Source organism: Pezoporus occidentalis, unplaced genomic scaffold (assembly GCF_034315485.1).
Source record: "Pezoporus occidentalis ecotype Australia unplaced genomic scaffold, CSIRO_AGI_Poc_V1 ctg9, whole genome shotgun sequence".
NCBI classification, from domain to species: domain Eukaryota; kingdom Metazoa; phylum Chordata; class Aves; order Psittaciformes; family Psittacidae; genus Pezoporus; species Pezoporus occidentalis.
Window position 1 is genome coordinate 5,992,499 of NW_026916262.1, and position 17,719 is coordinate 6,010,217.

Genomic DNA, 17,719 nt, shown 5'->3' on the forward strand with positions numbered 1-17,719 from the left:
AGCCACGTAGCCAGCAAGACAGGTAATGGCACACTGAGCATCACCTAATGAAAACCCTGACCTCCATTGCAGTGGCAATGGATAGTATAGAAATGACGTGATTACTTTTGGAGACTGTGGAGTCCCAGGACAGTGCAGAGGTTCACGTATGTGATTAGCTTTCAGGTCTCCAGTGGGAATATGAAGAGCACCCTTAAGTGCTCCGTACAGTCAAGGAAATGGCCCAAGCATGTCCTTGCACTGATCTGACCAACTATAGCTGTGTTAGTAAATCTGGCTGCAGCTAGTCAGCTAAGCACACATTATATATATTACATATATATTACAGAATATATTACATATAGTCTCCATATGAATATAGGAAGACTTAAAGGATCTATGTTAAAAATTTAATTATTCCACAAAATAGATTCCCATACTAATTTTAATGCCAATTAACAGAGCTAATGAAAGCTTTATAGCTTTATCATTTTCTTCTATTGCTACTGCACCCTCTGTTTTATTAAGTCCATTTTAAGACAACTGCTTCTGAACTCCTGAAGTTTTCTTCATGTATCCACTTTCCACCTGTGCCTTTTCTGAGCCTGACAGGCTTATGTGTGTGTGGCTCCTACCTCCATTATATACAGAAAATCTGAAGTGTGTAGAAGGAATTTCAAACAGTTACAGGGACCCTTATGTAATGGCCATATACAGAGATAAAGTTGGTGGTATTTATTCTGCAAGATAATAAATGTGTTTCCACCCCAATAGCTCCTGACTCTTTTTTTCCTGCCTAAAGTTTCCCACTATATTTTAAATATGCAATGCCATGGGAAAATACTTGCTGTGTACATATTTATGAGGATATGAACAAATACATATAGTTTTGAAAGAAAAAAAAGAATGTTCTGTTTAATAACAAAGAGAAAAGACAGGAGGAGCAAGAGAGGAAATTCATCCCTAACACCAAGACATGCACATTCTGCCTGTGGTCCAGACGCAAAGATGTGAGACAATCTAAAGCATTTACATCAGGAGAGGTCGTACTGGATCCTTATTCACATAAAGTTTGCTGCACAGAGTTAAACCCTTTGAAGATCATCTTGCTCATGTAAAATGGTAAGTCAAGCCACTTTTTTGATATATCTTCATTTGCTTTTTTACCTTGTTTTTTTTCCTGCTTTCTGGTTATGTAATTTTCTTCTCTCTCTTTCTCTTTCTCTTGTTTTTATCTGGATCTAAAGTGATGGAAGAAAAAGACCTGAGCCTAGGTGGCCCCTCAAGAAGCGAAGAGCAATGAAAAAGATTCAGAAACACTTGGTACTAAAATAAATAGGACACATGTATGAACAGTCATTTACATATACTAAACAATATTTTGTGAGATAATTTTTTTATGTTTTAACATAGCACATGCTTTAATTACATTATTACTGGAACAGATCTTATAGGAAGGCGTATCTTCTATCACCTTAAATGAGACTGACCCACAGAAGAAGGGTGATCTGTAAACAGCACATTATGTTCTCCATTAAAAAACCTGGAAATATAAATAAAACTCTTGCTGCCTACTCTCTTAATGTAGTCTTGCACATGAGATTTGTATTTTTCATTTTTTGTATTCAACAAGATTAGTAATTTTAATAATACTGATGGGGGTAAGGGAGATAGAGCTCATGACTGGAGAGATAGCTCTGCTAATAAGAAACTGAATAATTTAACAACTTCATGGGCACCAATATACATATGTTTGTAAATGGCACTAAGTTTGGCCACAAGGCAGTAATAGCTCAGTAACTGGAACCTCTTAAACCACTTTCCTGTTGTAGTGGAGATATCTGTTCTTTCTCCAGGCTCCTCTGTAGCCTCTTTACATTTCATGTAACAGTTTCACCCTTGCTTCTGTCAGTTCCAAGTTTCTCAGCTCATCTTCATAAGGGAGGTGCTCCAGTCCTCCAGCCCCTTTATCATCTTCATGGCCCTTCTCTGGACTTGCTCGAACAGCTCCATTTCACTTGTTGCTATCATTGTGGGCATGAGGTGGTATGACAAGGGCACTCAGTTTATCTGTACTGGCCAAACCCCATCTCCTGGTAAGAATCACACCTTCAGGAGTAACTACTAAGCTACTTCCCACTCAGCATTGTTAGTGAGACCATGAGAAAGTGAGGAGGGCACAAAAGCTGGAGTCTACTAGCATTACAGTCTTTAAAGCAAGGCCACAGTTGTAGTAATATTAAAAAATCTAGTATCCTCACGGACACTAGAACACTGTAAATAATCTTACCATTTATAAGCTCAAGTGGAAACCATGACTGCCCAAGTGTCTTAGGTTTTCCTCCCTATCACAGTAAGACAGCAGAAATAAAATGTTGAGCTCCGTGGGCAGACGAGGAGTGTATAAAGGATAGTTACTGTGATTCATGGGGTTGTGATACTGGTGACCTCCGCTATTCTGAAAGGCATAGCAATGAAATGAGAGCCAAGAAAACAAAGGAGATCCACAGCATTTCAAGAATAGTGTCCGTTTTAGGACTTTTTACCATATAAATGTTATTTTCTCATCTCTCGTTGCATTCAGTTTCTTCTGATGTAGCCTGGCAGAGCCTGTGGGGTTTTAAAACATTTTCTTCTGAAATAAGAGGCTCATAGATGATAGCAGTGAAGATAAATGGAAAAACTGCTGCCCCATGTGACTTGTGTTTGCCTTAGTAGTCCCAGCAGCCTCTTTGGTGCAGCCCCCTTTGGAAGCAACAAAGGTGGAGCTCCACAAAGAAGAAGGGCACTTTGATCATCTGAGTTGTTTCATGTATTATGCTCAGGGTAGCACTTCAGGAGGCTCCATTCTTGTTAAATAATCTGATTCTTTATTAATGTAACTATTTCCAGAGCTTTCCTGTCACTCTCAAAGCATCTCCAAGGTCTTTCATCTTAGTACATCTGTTCCTCCATCCTGCTCCCACTGGATCACTTACAGGGCCTGTGCAGCCAGTTAATCCCCAAAGATATGATTCAAAGCTATTCTAGAGTATCATCTAGATGCAGAAGTAATCAGAGACCAAACTTCTAACACAGAATTACTGGCCAATACCTAGAAGTCATGTCTCCTGAGTCTTCTATAGTGTACCATCTTTTACACTAGGAAAGGGTCAGTGTTCTTGTGAAAGCTGTTGTCCTCCCTATGAGCCCTTCATCTAATGAAGAGTCCAACTGACTATCTAAAACACCGCCTTTCTGTCTATACCTGCCTCTGGTATAGGAACAAGGTTTGGTGAGATGGTCCCAATGTGTATTTGTGAATTTACAAATTGTGCAAATTTTGTGTGTTTGAGGTTTATATTTGTGCATAGGCTTCACTAGGACAAACTAGCTCAGCAAGGTTGGCCTGGAGAGCATAAAATACATTACTTGCTTTTCTGTATTGCTTGCTTTTTCTGAGGGCCAAAGTTAGTCTCCAGCCAAAGGTTTTCCACCAGTTTCATGTCTCTCCACGCTATGTTCAGTGATGAAATTCTGGCATTTTTTATTCAGCTCCAAAGTAAAACAAGAAGCAAAAGTGCCTGTTATGGATGAGTGGACTTAACCTTTTAATTGATCATTTGCAAGCTAAGGACTGAGGCTGTGCTTCAGACTTTTCAGATGCCCCAGAGTAATTTTTGACATCTACAAATACATACACAAATTCCATTATTTTTCCTTTTCCTGAGCAGGTGCATAAAGACAAGTTTGCATTGCCTATCCCTCCCATTTCCTCTGTGAGAACTACCTGTCTTGTCATTAGATGTCACCAGTAAAGCAGAGAAGAGCAGGTGTTTCCGTAGCACAAGTTCTTTTGTGACATAGCAAATGCTGTACCAGGACAGGGGATTCACAAACTATCTTCTGAAACACGAACCCTTGTAGTCACTAGCATCCTTCCATTGAAAAAGAGGGAGAACAGGAAGGCTTGGTTCTAATGCTCAGATTTAGAAAGAAGCTTTCCCAACAAAGAAGCATTTCTGAACTGAACTAAAAAACACCGTATCACATCTTGAGGTTCATTGCTGTGACAGCTGAGCCTGAGAAGTGTAGGCAAGAACAGTACTTGATGTGCATGTGTCTACAGAGGGTCATCTCAGAAGGTGACAGGGAAGGGAAATTCCTGCTCTATCTGCCTATGCCTTCATCCACAAATCAACTGACTGCATTTTTCTAGTATCAGCAGAATTGCATTTCTCAGGCCATGATCCTTTGCTTCCTAACAGCATTTGCTGTCTAGACTCCCTCTCACCAGTTCTGTCCAGCAGTAAACCGCAGGGACAAGGAAAGTAGCATGGTATTGTGCAGGATGCACAGGGACAGGATCTTCTGCTCTTCAGCTCTGGCACCCTGTCACCAGTTTTACCCTCATTGAAATCACTGGGTTGCACTGGCATAACACTTCAGTAATTCAGATGTAAACCAAAATCTATTTTTACATCCTAGTCCTAGATCAAGTCCTTCCCCTCCCATTAGGTTCAAAGAGATTAATGCAGACTAAGGGACATTGTGAATTCAGAACCAGACACATTCAAAGAATTCTCACAAATTTTCAGGCTGGAATAATATCTGCATTCATTTTAAGACAAACCTTTCAGAGTCTAAATGGCATGAAACAAAGCAGTAATTCCCATCATTTTTCCCAAGGACTTTATATACTTGTTTATTTTCTCAAAACTTGGAGTAATGGAGGAAACAAAGCACCATGTAATCCTGGTGGTGTCAAATTCGCTGATCTGATGTGGTGTGCCACAGCCAGAAAATGAAGTATGGATGAGTAAAGAAAATTCACAGCATTCATAAATGGCACTTCTGAGAAGAGTATTTGTGGTTTCTGTGGAGCAACTGAATCTGGGCTGCAAAGAAGTCAGTCAATCACCATCTCTGAAAAAGGTCTGAGCTTTCTCAACAATAGTATTATGGTTGCTTTTTCAATGGGAAGGCACCATCAAATTAACAGCTGCCATCGGGAGGGGAAAACAGAGGTTTAAGAGTCTAAGAATAAGTATTTATTTTGGGACAGATTTCCTCATTGCTTTTCCCAGGGAAAAAAAAAAATGTATGTTTCAGTTGCTTGTTCTTCTCTTAAAGCAGTAACTAATAGTAGGCTCAAGTTTCTCAAAACTGTTGCAGCATCACGAAGGGATGATAGCTTTCATGTAGCCCTGTCCCATGGTATTTCATGTCAGAATAAGACAGCTTCTATCAGATCCTGTGGATGGTGTTTTGGCAGTGTGATCCCCACATACAGCCTTTTATTTAGGAGGCGAGGTGCTGTTTCTTCCAGAAATGTGATTCTAGAAAGGACTCTGTACACTGTTTTCCCAAAGTTGAAGGCATCAGGTCGTACCCGTTGTTCCCAGGTTTTCAGGCTGCATCTTTTCTGCTCAGGTGAGGAATACCAGCAGGGATGGAGTCTGAATACCTAGTAAATGTCTCTCTGAAAAGGCTGATTTAACCTCTCTTTTTGCATAATCACTGAGCACCCGTGCCATCTCTGGATCCCGAAGCTCTGCCACTGTAGCAGTGAGAAGTCAGTATTCCCAGGACAGTTTTCAGAATCAGCAAAACCTCAGCATCCCTGGTCTTGCTGTCATTGACTGCAATTTTGCTCTTTGGCCGCAGTGGCCATTTGCAGCCACTAGGGTTTTTATATGAGGTTGTCATAGCAAAGCACACACAGACTGTGTCTGCAAAATGAGAGAATTCACTCCAGAGTTGCTGAAATTCATGACATGCCCTCAGACTGCTGTTCAAGAAAGGTATATTCATTTGACCCTCAGAACTGAGCTCTAATGATCCCTGGAAGGCTGTTAGTCTTTTTCGGTGTGGAGCTGTGCTTGACTGAGTTCTGACGCTAATTCAGTTCTCCATGCTTTACTGAGGCTTTTTAGCATGTTTCCTGTTGGTTTTCCTCAAATGATGGGAAAGGTTTGTAATTACAAAGTGAAGATGACCTAAATATGCAGGGTGGGACCTGGGTGACCATAAATTTCTACTGGCTGCACTGTCTCCTAGCATCTGAGAGATTGAAAAGTAAACAGATTGTATGTCATTAGCCACTAAAAACACAGGTGTGGAAAAAATGTCAAGTAGCAACTTCTTCTTAAATGCCAGATCAATGAGTGCAAATGCTAGCAGTTGCCTTTTTGGTGGATGCTGTGCTACGCTGTACAGACATGGTATCTTCTAATGAACTCCTGCTCTTGTGTTTTCTACGCAAGGCCTCCCACATTTAAGTAGCTTAGGTTTTGATATTTCTCTGGGAATATAAAGTAGTTGTGTTTGGAAACCTGCCTTGTAGTTTTAGAAGCAACTAATAATTCAAGATAATTCAAATGGAACTTGAGGTTCCTCTCCAAGTTTTCCTTACCATGTGCCTTTAAAAGTGTCTACCTAAAATGTGAGAAATTTGAATCTGAATTGGACAGATTTTTCAAAATCCCTCAAAAGATGGACATTTTCCAAAATGTTCCCTTCAGGACAGTACTATCATGTTTCCAGAACATGATACTGTCGTTGATATTGTGCGGCCACAGCTATTTTTGTCAGTGGGATGTATTCGATTAAATGGCATAGCTGCAAGTGCAGGAAGCTGTGTCTTGAGTCCAAGAGGTCATTTGCCTTGCTCTAATTCAGGTGGCTAAAACAGGTCAGGTGTACTAAAAGCAGAGGGCTCATTCCTCACCAGGGATTACTTCAATCCACACATCTGTACCATGAAGTCAGACATCCAGGTTAGGTGGGAAGAATGTCAACTATGCTATTTTATTGCCCTTTGGTGACTGCTGTGCAGACTTATATTATAACCCATTTTTAGTCATGACCCAGCCACCCTACTCCTCTTGAAAGTATTTAAGGCCAAACAGAAGTAGCCTGAAACAGCAGAGAAATAAATGAAAGAGCATCAAAATGTCCTTACAGATGACAGCTAAACACATGGGGTAAGAGTATGTGAGAAGAAACAGTAATGGCTGTCAGCAGAAATTAAAAATTAAGAGGCTTTGGCTAATTACGTACATGGTCTTTAGCTTTAGTTGTCAGAATGAGTTATCAACCAATAACAGGTCATCTATTTGGATAATTAAACTCCTTTCCTCACCATTTCACCTCTAAATGGTTTATGTTGCATACACCCAACTGAATGTTTTCTGGATTTCCTAGAGTCCCCTTGGCCCAACAACCTTCAAATGATTGGTGCCCCCCCCCGTCAGCAGATTGCCTCAAGAAAGGCACTGGAGCAAATTCTGAGTGCTTCTAGAGAGTTAAAACGCCCACAGGCATTTAAGGTCAGGTACATCTTACATTTGGACACCTGTTTTGTAGATACAACTAAGCTAGTGGCCCCATGCTCTTTTCATAGCTAAAGTTAAACAAAGGCACATTCAGGGCACTATCCATCTGACTTATTTTAGATACCTCCTTAGGATGCAGTAAGTTTTGCTTTAATCTCCAACACCTCTATTGACTCACTATCTTTTGACTACACGAGGGACAACTTAGGAGTCTATATTTAATCTCACAAATCACAGTCATACATTACAGAGCATTTAAATGAATAACAGAGTGCTTATATCCATGTTAGAAAACTATATGTGTAGCAAGTCCTTAGGAAACACCTTTGCAGGTCTAGATCTTATATCCCAGATGTACACTCCATGTTGGCTTAAACTAGCCTGGCTCAGGGTGCAACAACATGCCCAGTGCTCAGGTATGACTGTAAAATCAGCCCAGGCCCTGGATGAATCTATGTTTGAGTAACCTCTGTCTTGTCCCATCCTAGTGTGCCCAGTGACTCTTGCTCAGATGTGATAGTGGAGGAGAGGTGCCTGGAATAACTGATGTTCTTACCCCTTTTTATTGTGGATTACCTCCCACCACTGGGAGAAGATGGCAGCAGATCTTAGCACTCTGACTCCATTTTGAGTCCAAATGAACAGCAGGTCAAATAGTTCCTGTACTATTTTCTTAGACTACCCAGGTTGCCCCCATTTTCTCCTCCTCTGGGTCCCTCTCTGATAGCCTCTCTGTCCTGCTCCATCAGTCCAGCTCATACTTATGATCCTTCCTGAGAAGCTTTGTCCCTCAGAAACCAAGCTAACAAAAAGCATTGGGCATAATGAGGCAGTGTGAAGCTTGCTTGCCATCGTGCACGCCATGGGCAAGGAGCCATGCTGACAGTGCTGGCACATCCTCCCTGGATGTGCCAGGGAGCACAGCTCAGCACAGCACCCTGCAGAGTGCAAAGCTACAGCCCAGGGAAAGCAATTGCTACAGCAGCTGGGACCCAACAATGTGTGGATATAGTCATATTAATTCCTGTCCAGAATGCCTAATTCTGGGTTGGCTGCTTTGCTGTAGTACAGACATGAACACAGATGCTGTTAAAAATATCCCCCATTGTTAAATTTCATATTTTGCTTTCTTGTAACACAAAACCTAGGATCCCTCTGAGCAACTGTGTACATTTTGTTCTGTAAATGGTTTAAAAGTATATTAAAACATTAATCATAGCCCGAGCCCCTGTGTGCCAGGTTTCTGACTGGAACACAAATTAATGGATGACTCATAGTAGATATATTGTATAATGGTATGACGTTCTGGTAGCCAGTGATTTACAGCTACAATACTTAGCAATGTCTTGCTTTGGAAAATCCTTTTATTGCTTATTTGTGCAACATGTGGATACTTTGAATTTAAGACTATTTTCATAGAATAATGCTCTAATAACCAGAAAAACAAACAAACAAGCATGTAAGATAGATCCATAATCAAACTTTATGCTATTCCTTAAAAATGCTAGGTTAAGAATATCTGAGACTATATTGTATTGCCTTCAAACTGAATTTGAATAAATCATGTCTGCCTTCTGTGGCAAGCAGAGGGGGGGACCTTCAGTGCTGTGCACTGGGAAGGTTCACAAAAGTGAAGATGAACCAGGCTAATAAGGTCAAATATGTTTATTTCCTTTTAAACAAACAAGTGAACAGCTGAAGACGTGGCCCATATAGCTGGCTTGGTTTAAAATCAGTAACATTGGTTGGTCTACTCTTTAGTAATTTATTTGAAATGTCAGTCAGGGGCATTTCAATGGATAGCAAGCATTTGAAAAGAGAGGTTGTGTTACACACACCAGGGGGCTAGCCCATCCTTGCTTTCCATAGGGCAGGCTGGTGTAAAACACAGACCCCCTAACTTCCCAGCCTGCGTCCCTTCAGCCAAAGCATCACAGGAATGAGACACAGGAATCTGTACACTTACCTATGTCAAAGCACAGTCAGTTCTGTTACTCTGACTGAATTACTAGGAAGACCTGCTCAAAAACAATTAGCAGTTTATTTCACATTAGATTTTGTTATTATGGTTGAAGATTGTATTCTGGGTTTTATGTAGTCAGAGTGTTTTGGTTTGATTTGCCCTAGAGGGTAGTGATGGTAATTAATGCTGCAGCTTCCTGTCCGTAACCTATTAACTGATAACCAAGGAGAGAGGAAAATGACAACTACATCTGATGAGAGGCTGCTGAGTTAGCCAAGCATGCCAATTCCATTACTACACAATTGCAGGGTTCTGCGTAGGCAGATAGACCTTTGGGAGTCCTTTGATAGGACTGGAACATTAACAGTATTTGTAATATGCCAAAATATCCTGCAAAACATCATAGACACCTGTTCTAGCTCCTTCTTGTAAAAGGAGAATAAATTATTTTATTTCTTCTCTGTGAAATGGTTCCAGCATCCTTTTGAAGTGCTCTCATTACATACTGCAGTAGAGGTGTTTGCAAGAGTTACATGACTCCTAGCAAGATTTGCAGGAAGAGTATGACTGTCCGTATTCCTATTTACTCCTTTTGCCCCTGAGCAGTTAGACAGAATTTAGGGCCATTGCATGTTCTTTCATGAGGAAGGAAAGTTGTCAAAAAGTTATTAATATAGGAGATTTTTTTTTTCTTGGGTGCTGTTCTGCAGATCTGTAAAGAACTTCCCTCAGCTTTTGTGTTCATCAGTGCAGTGAGAACATGTAGCAGGAGGCAGCCTCTTTGCGCACAGATTGTGTTTCTTGCCAAGCTGCATTCTGCCAAAAAAGGGTTCATTTTTGGCCATCCTCCTGCAACCACAAAAGAGCTTCTCCCTTAGGTGGTTACCTAGATTTTGGGGCTTTCCTTGTAATTGTATCTTTCCTTTGCTGCATATCCACCAACCTGTGCAGTGAATGGTGTCCGTCTCCAGTCTCTCAAAAAGAGGAGCATTTGATTATTCCTGTTTGGGAGACAGGGGCACACCAGCCTAAGTTACAGTTACTGGGCTAACTAGAAAGGACAAGCTATTTCCTCTCAGTCTGCCTTGCTTAGGAGTGAAAACTCACTAGCTTCAGTCATCTGCACAGCTATAGACTGAGAGCTCTTCATATTTTACTCTGTAGTGTGAAAATGCTGTGATAATCCTTTGAGTCCAGGATTTGACTCTGCTGCATATCATACAAGACACAACAAGGACAGAGCCTCTTACTCAAACAACTTGCAACAAAATATATTTGACTTCAGCAAAAGACAAAACCTGGACATGTTTTTTAACCCAAAGTTAACAGTCAGTTGTCAAGCATGGAAGTGGTAGAAAATTTGCTTCTGTATAATTTTGCAGTTTTATTTCACTTGTTTCCGTAAGAATAAGCATTTTGTAAAATTCACTGGTCCTCAGTTTTCCCAGCAAAGACTAATGTACACAGAGATGTTGGTTACATTTTTCATGTTTTATTTATACAATGCATGAATCCAGTTCTCAGTAGAAACAGATTCTTCTCTTTTACCTGCTCTGAACACTCTCTTTTTATTGTAGTAAAATATTTCCACTGCGTCACTTTTAGCCACAAATGGAATGTGCTGCATTTGTTAGCTCATTGAAAGCAAAGACTTATTTTTGCTGTAGTTCGATTAATATGAATTTAACATAATTCATCTCAGTGCATCAAAACGTCTAAATTGTGCTTAAACTCTTCATGCTAATTTTATCAGATTCATTCTCAAATTAATGTGATTATGGATGTAAGTAGTAATCACTCCCATCCTTCATGCTTTGCCAATGGTATTCTTACTTCTTTAACTTACTGCGTAGGAAGTGATTAAATTCATCAGAAGAGTCATAAGCTGTCTGCGTGGCTATTACTCTAAAAGACAGGTATATGATTTAATTTTTAAAGCCACAAGTTGTAAGCGGCGAGGAGAAGCAGACAGGCCAACCCAATATGGGTGATAAGCAACTTCTAGTTTATTTGTGACGCAGTTCACACATATATAGGAGTGGTGTTCAGCCACTCCTTCTTGGCACAACAGTATTGGTTAGCCCCCCACAGCTTCCTCCGCCTTCTCCTCCCAGGTCCGGTTTCCGGTTACCTGTGGGGGCCACCCCCTGCCCTGCTCACACAGTCCTCCAGAACTCTATGGTCCTGCTCTTAGGGTCATTCTGCAACAACAAGTAATAGTTCACATGGAGGGTACAGGAAAGGAAGAAATGTTGGGAAATAAAGCAAATGAATTTAGGTATGTAGTTCTCAGGCAGTGTGCTTTCTATGTGTGCCTTTGTTTGAGCTGCAAATAAAAGTTGCAGCAAAGACTGGCTTAGTTCAAATGGAAGGTATATTTGGTCAGTCTCTGCTCAGAGAGTCAGTGAACAGTGCAAACAGCTGTCAGGCAAGTAAGGGTACTCTGTAGTCATCTCTCTTTCAGTTCAGCAATGTGAAATGGTGAAAGCATTAAGTTGAAATGACAGGTACTGACAACATACCATGGATTGGTGTGCCCTGGGGGGACACCAGTTGAGGGGTGGAACTAGATGATCTTTAAGGTCTCTTCCAACCAAAACCATTCTATGATGCCATGAATCTGTTGCAGAACTTAATGGCTGTGCTCTGCTCCCCTCCAGCTGCCTGGCTGTAGTACAAGACCATGCCCAGAGCCCCAGTGGCTGGATGAAAAGCTGGGTAACTTTGGCACTGGCCCAAGCAGGATCAGCCTGCGTGCAATGTGCAAGCACCCCACATCATTCCCACAGGAAATGAAGCCTTAAGCTTTCAGGTCAGCCCGCTGACCTGCAGCTCCTCCTTGCAGATCCTCATAGTAGGAGCATGGGGCTGGCCCAGCCCAAACCAGGGACTTGGTGGATTTTATCAAACCTCTCTGGAAAACTGCTGTGATGGCTCAGAATTTTTGCTGACTTTTAGAGTCTGGGGTAGCTGGCTGATGTCAGGGATGGTGCCACCTGAATGTGTGTGCAGCCTTTTGGAAGTGCCTTTGGGTCAAAGCAGCCCTTGTGGGGATGGGTGATTAATAAGGGAAGAAGGGAGAAAGGCCAACCACCAGCTGAGAAGCTACACTGAGTATGGGCAAGAGAACCAGGCAAAAAACATATTGACCCAGACCTGTGAAAAACAGTCCAAGGATAATTTAAGAACCTTAATGAACACACCTGACAGCAGAAGAAGGAGTGAATACTTCTTCCTTTTTTTGTTTAACCTTCTCAAACCACTCTACAACCCTTCTTGGGCATAGTTTATAAGAACTGTTCAGACACCATGGAAAAAAGATGCAAATGTCTGCTCTGCCATGTGTGGTGAGAAAAAATGAATCACCAAAAATAAAAATCAGTCTTTCAAGTGAATCCTGTCAGAATCCAATATCATAACCTATCCATAATCCTATATTTTCGTGAGCACCAAGCTGCGCCACAAATACTGAAACAGAATAAATGCATGTTTGGGTAGTTGCTTTGGGAATGCTTTTCAGCAATAGAAGGTGTTGCACTGGATGTCTAATAAGCTTTTCTGGTTGAGGGAACAGTCCAGACAGTCCTCTACTTGCTGACCTGCCAAAATGATATTTTAAAGAGACAAATAAATCCTAAAGTGATCTCAGTACACCCCAGTTGGTCATCTGGAAATACCTGCAGAAGTTCAGGGGAAAGCATATTTTCCTGTGGCCACAAATGATGATTGTCACTTTGCCGTCACTTCTGTGACTTCAGATTCCCATGTAGCATATGGTGCTTCCCCAGGAACAGTGGGTCAGTGCTGGCACAGCAAAGCCCTCCCATTCCTTCTGGCCTTACTTGGTGCTGATGGCTTAGAAGCCCGTGTGGAGGACCTCATTGCTCTCTCTGAGGAGGCAGATGGACATGAGATCCTCTCAGAAGAAAAATGGCATTGCCCCCCACTTACTCACTAGTAGTGGACACAGCACACTTCCCTCCACCCTCTGCTCACCGCTTCCCAGCATTTTGAAGCCAGTCTCTTTCAAGGTGCATGTCTGCAACTTCACCTGAACTGCAGGTGGGAGCCACTTCCCGACTTCACCAGCTCCATTTAGCTGTGTTGCTTTGCTGTTTGGATAAGATAAAGTTGTCATCTCATGAAGAGGCAAAGCCACTATCCCTGGTATCCTACCAAAGAAAAATCTCCATTGCCAACAGTATTTGCCTTTCAGAAAGGAGTATGTTCAGAGCTGGGTACAATTTACAGAGTAAGTAACTCTGGCTGAGATGGGATAGCTGAACAAACCTTAGAAAAGTTCAATCAAAAATAAAAGAAATCACCCAAACTGGAATCCTAAGTTACTATCTTCTTCACAGCCTTTCTTGCACATCGAGAACAACTTGCTTGTTTTGGTTTCTAAAAAACATCAGTTTACTGACATCTGAGGGGGATTTTCTGTTATGTGGTACTTTTTGGAGTGCTGTTAGCATAATTTTTTTTCTGTCTTAACTTGTGAGAGCTGTTTGTTCCATCTACCTCATTTATAAAAGTTTAAAGTCCCTGTCACTGATAGGTACTGAACAAACCTAGCAAGAGCTGGGGATTTTTGTTCCATTTAGCTTCCTATCAGTAACATTTGTCTTTGCCTGCTTAAATGCAAAATGCTGGCAGATGTGTGACATTATCTCATTTGTCTGACAGGTAAGCTGCAAAGTCCTGCAATTCTTTCATCAGTACATGTTGGGCTGCAACTACTTCTGGATGCTCTGCGAAGGCATTTATCTTCACACACTGATTGTGGTGGCAGTGTTTGCTGAGGAGCAGCGTTTGCACTGGTATTACCTCCTGGGCTGGGGTATGTATGATATAATTCATAGCAAGATGGTTAATTATTTCACATGTTTGAATTCTTCTAGTACTTACACACCTGAATTGTTGTATGTACACCACTAGTTCATAGTTTAAGATTGAGTTCTTGGGTCCTACATTTGAGTTCATTTATTTGGGTGGGCCTAGAGACTTAGAAAAATCAGCAGGAGTTGGTATCTATTATTTGAACCGTCTTGGGATTGGCTGAAAGAAATGTTTAAGTTCTGTTAAACAAAGCTTTGGGAGAAAAATAGATTTCTATCCAAACATATCTCTTTTCGGAACAGAAGTTGTGTATTTTTGTCACTTTATGTGGAGAAATATTAATCTGGTACCTATCCACAGCACTTCAGATAGTTCACTATTATTCATCTCTTGCAATTGCAGCCTGAAGCAGATAGAATTCACTCTTTATTTTCCATCCTCTTTGGAGGTGTTATACTTGCTCAACATTATTTCATTAACAGCTTAAACAGAGAAAAATTAGGAATTAATTCAATCAGAGAAAAATGACCCAGTTCTGAGTGTTCTGAAGAACTTCAAAACTCTGTCTTCAACCACTAATTAGGCATCCAATATCAGGTCCTAAGTAAGTGGTTGTTCTTCCCCTCTTTGAATTTTCATATAAGAGCCTGGTAACTTACTTGCCTCTTACAGTTCAAGACTTAGTGCTTTCTGGATACCTACATTAGATACCTAGAAAACCGGCATAATTTTCTAGTTTATATGATTGTTCTAAGGCATGTAAGAACTATTTTTTTTAATCAGAATGCCATTATCACTCTTTTTTCATATAAGAATGCCATCTTTTCTGAGAAGAACCTATTGTGCTTTTGAAATTAGAAGTACATGGAGCATCATTGACTCTTAAATGAAGATAACATTCCTGAAGAACCCTAAATTGAGTCAAAGTTTTTTGAGTTTGTCAATCTAAATAGCTGAGCCTTCTTGGAGCAAGCAACTGTGCTGTCATAAGGTTTTCATAGTTCAGAATATTTGGATATACAGTCAGATAGGGCTCTGCTTTTGAAATGGCAGCCCTATGTCAGGGGTCATTTTAAATGTTTCTTTCCAGATAAAGCTTTTCCCATTTTCATGTCTTGCAACATAAGCCTTCCCAAAATAGTGTCATTCTATATCCAATTATGCAAGAGGAAAATGGTCATAAACATATTTTTCTCAGGTGACATTCAATTTAGGCAGTGCAATTTAATGCAACTGGGACAGCTAGGCTGCCGTGAAAGCTCATAAGCTAGCTATAATGTTGCTGAGAATGGCACTAGCATCATGGTGGGTAATTCAGTGAAGTTATGTCGTAAGAAACTCATCAGTATCTGAAGCACTGCCCAGAAAATAAATAGGATGGTGGCAGTGGTAATAGGATGATGATATCTTGAGAAGGAAAAAGTTAATAAAAATAGACACAACTCTTGGCTATGAAGCCAGCAGCCTTTTTCATTAAATTAGATGAGTACTACCCAAAAACGGTAATCATTAGCATGTCATAACTAAAGTAGGAATCATTAATAGTAAAATGATCTAGCCAAGACTATCTGGCCACCCGTTAAGCTTCATAAATCAGTGTAATTCCACTGATCCAGAAGCAGTCATCACACAGTCTGACTTTCAACATCCAGCTATGTTAATCAATGGAGAGAGATACATTTCTCCAAAGAAAAGTGAAGAGCTTCTTACCCCATAACTGACTAATGAAAAGTTTCTGTTGCATCTTAAGATTTCCTTGTGAGTTTGTTGAACCAAATATTCTAGGCTAATGCATTTAGCAGAAGAGAAAAGGTCCCTTGGCATCATGTGGGGCATACTATTCGTGATACTCCAGGCCAGAGCTTTCAGATGAAGAATTTTTGCTGTTACAGAAAGGCCCCTTTAAAATTGCACTTCAATCTGTCTGTCAACAAAACTGGCCCAGACTTGCTCCATTTCCAAATGAAAAGGATTTTCTCAAACTGTCAATCCCATAAGCTCACCCTGAGCCTGGAAGCTTTTTTCATTCTGTTCTGAGCTTTTAGTTCTGCCGTGCACCATCACCCCCATAAAAAGGCGTTCTGCAGCCAGAAGCCAAGCAATCATTTTCTAGCAATATATAAAGGAGAAGGCAGTCCAGTTTGTTCTCCTACAGCTGCATTGTCCTCATGAGTTTCACTGCAGTAAGAACCTTTTTTGGGAGTAAAGTAGCTGCTGCTCAAAGATACCTGGAGACATCACAGTGTCCTATTTACATACTTTTTTGACTGTATTCTCATTCCTGCATTAGTTGGCCTGTGCTCTGATATGAGACTTCGCCAGATTTTGGCTAAGGGTTCTCTGTCTCTTCTAAAAGTGTTTATGAAATCACGTAACAGCTGAAGAAACAAGCAGCCGTGTTCTTCACTGTGACTAATAAAGGTATCAGAAGGACTTTTCCACACATTTATATTTATAATTGTAGAATGCCCAAAGCTCAGGGAAAATGTTCATGGTTCATAGGGAAAGGCAGCAGTATCACCAAAGATGTCCACAAAGCTCTCTTCCAGAACAGACAAGGCAGTAGATTATCTCCCCACTGGTCAGCTGTCTGTATGTGCAGGGTTGCACAAACTTCATGGAGAATCATGCAGACTCCCCAGTTCCAGGTTTATACCCTGTTGGAGAGGGACACAACATACAAGCAAGCTGAAGGAAGATGGACAGCAGTGGACCAGATTATCACTATTAATGTCAGGCTTTCAGTTTGTTAACACAGCACATTCCCAAGCCTCTGGCACAGTGCAAATTTGCTCCTATCAGCTGTCTGTCAGATCAGTGGCCTCCCCTGAGGCTTCACAGATAATTCAGGGGATCTCTATTTACGGTATCCACAGCTCTTCTCCCTGCTGAGATAAAGCTGCTTGGGGTGGGCTTGGCTGCACAGAGGCTAAGAAGCTGGAGAATATATCACAAATCCCCATCCCCAGAAAACCTGGTTCCGAACATTTTGTCTTGCCTTAGGCTCCAAAAGAGCTGATCCTCACTCTGTTGGTTATTGCTCCATAATCTGGCATGTGAGGTAGTGTGCCTCTCTCTTGCTCAATAGTAATTTGCGTGCTTCTAACTAGTGTCTCTGGTTTCCCAAGGGAATACTCTGCTGAGAACTGAATGATCCCTGCATCCTTCCCACACTGGCTGCTCACACCTCTCTCTGCTGCACTAACTGCAGCAGTGTGGGGGAGCCTGGCAGCAGCTTTGTGACACCCCAGGAGAACACAGCCTGTGGGCTTTGCTTCTCCTTTTGGCCTGCCTTAAACTTCCTTCCCTTTTGCATCTTACTGTTGAAGTAATACTAGGGCACTCAGAATGATAGGACTGCGGTTCTTTCCTGAAAGCTGTGATTTCACATGCTTGTGTTCTGTGGCCAAGAGCCTCATTAGTGTGTGTGGCACATGAAATTCACACTAAAAATATACCAAGACTGATCTTAAACTTTAATCATTTCAGGGTTCCCTTTAGTGCCAGCATCTATTCACGCTGTTGCAAGAGCCAGATACTTCAATGACAAGTGAGTAGTATGCCTGGTTTTGAAGGAACTTAGCATTATTTGTGTAATGAATTTGATTTGAGTTAAAAATAA

The 17,719-nt window shown here is 41.1% G+C and overlaps 1 protein-coding gene across 2 annotated transcripts in view; it reads left to right on the forward strand.

Annotated features, from left to right (window-relative positions):
• Positions 1-17,719, forward strand: part of CALCR (calcitonin receptor) — a 171,412-nt gene that overhangs the window by 137,535 nt on the left and 16,158 nt on the right. For both annotated transcript variants that reach the window (XM_062604981.1, XM_062604982.1), the window contains 2 exons: positions 13,945-14,098; positions 17,587-17,647. In XM_062604981.1, the coding sequence (XP_062460965.1) occupies positions 13,945-14,098; positions 17,587-17,647 (215 nt within the window). The remainder of the gene's footprint in view (positions 1-13,944; positions 14,099-17,586; positions 17,648-17,719) is intronic.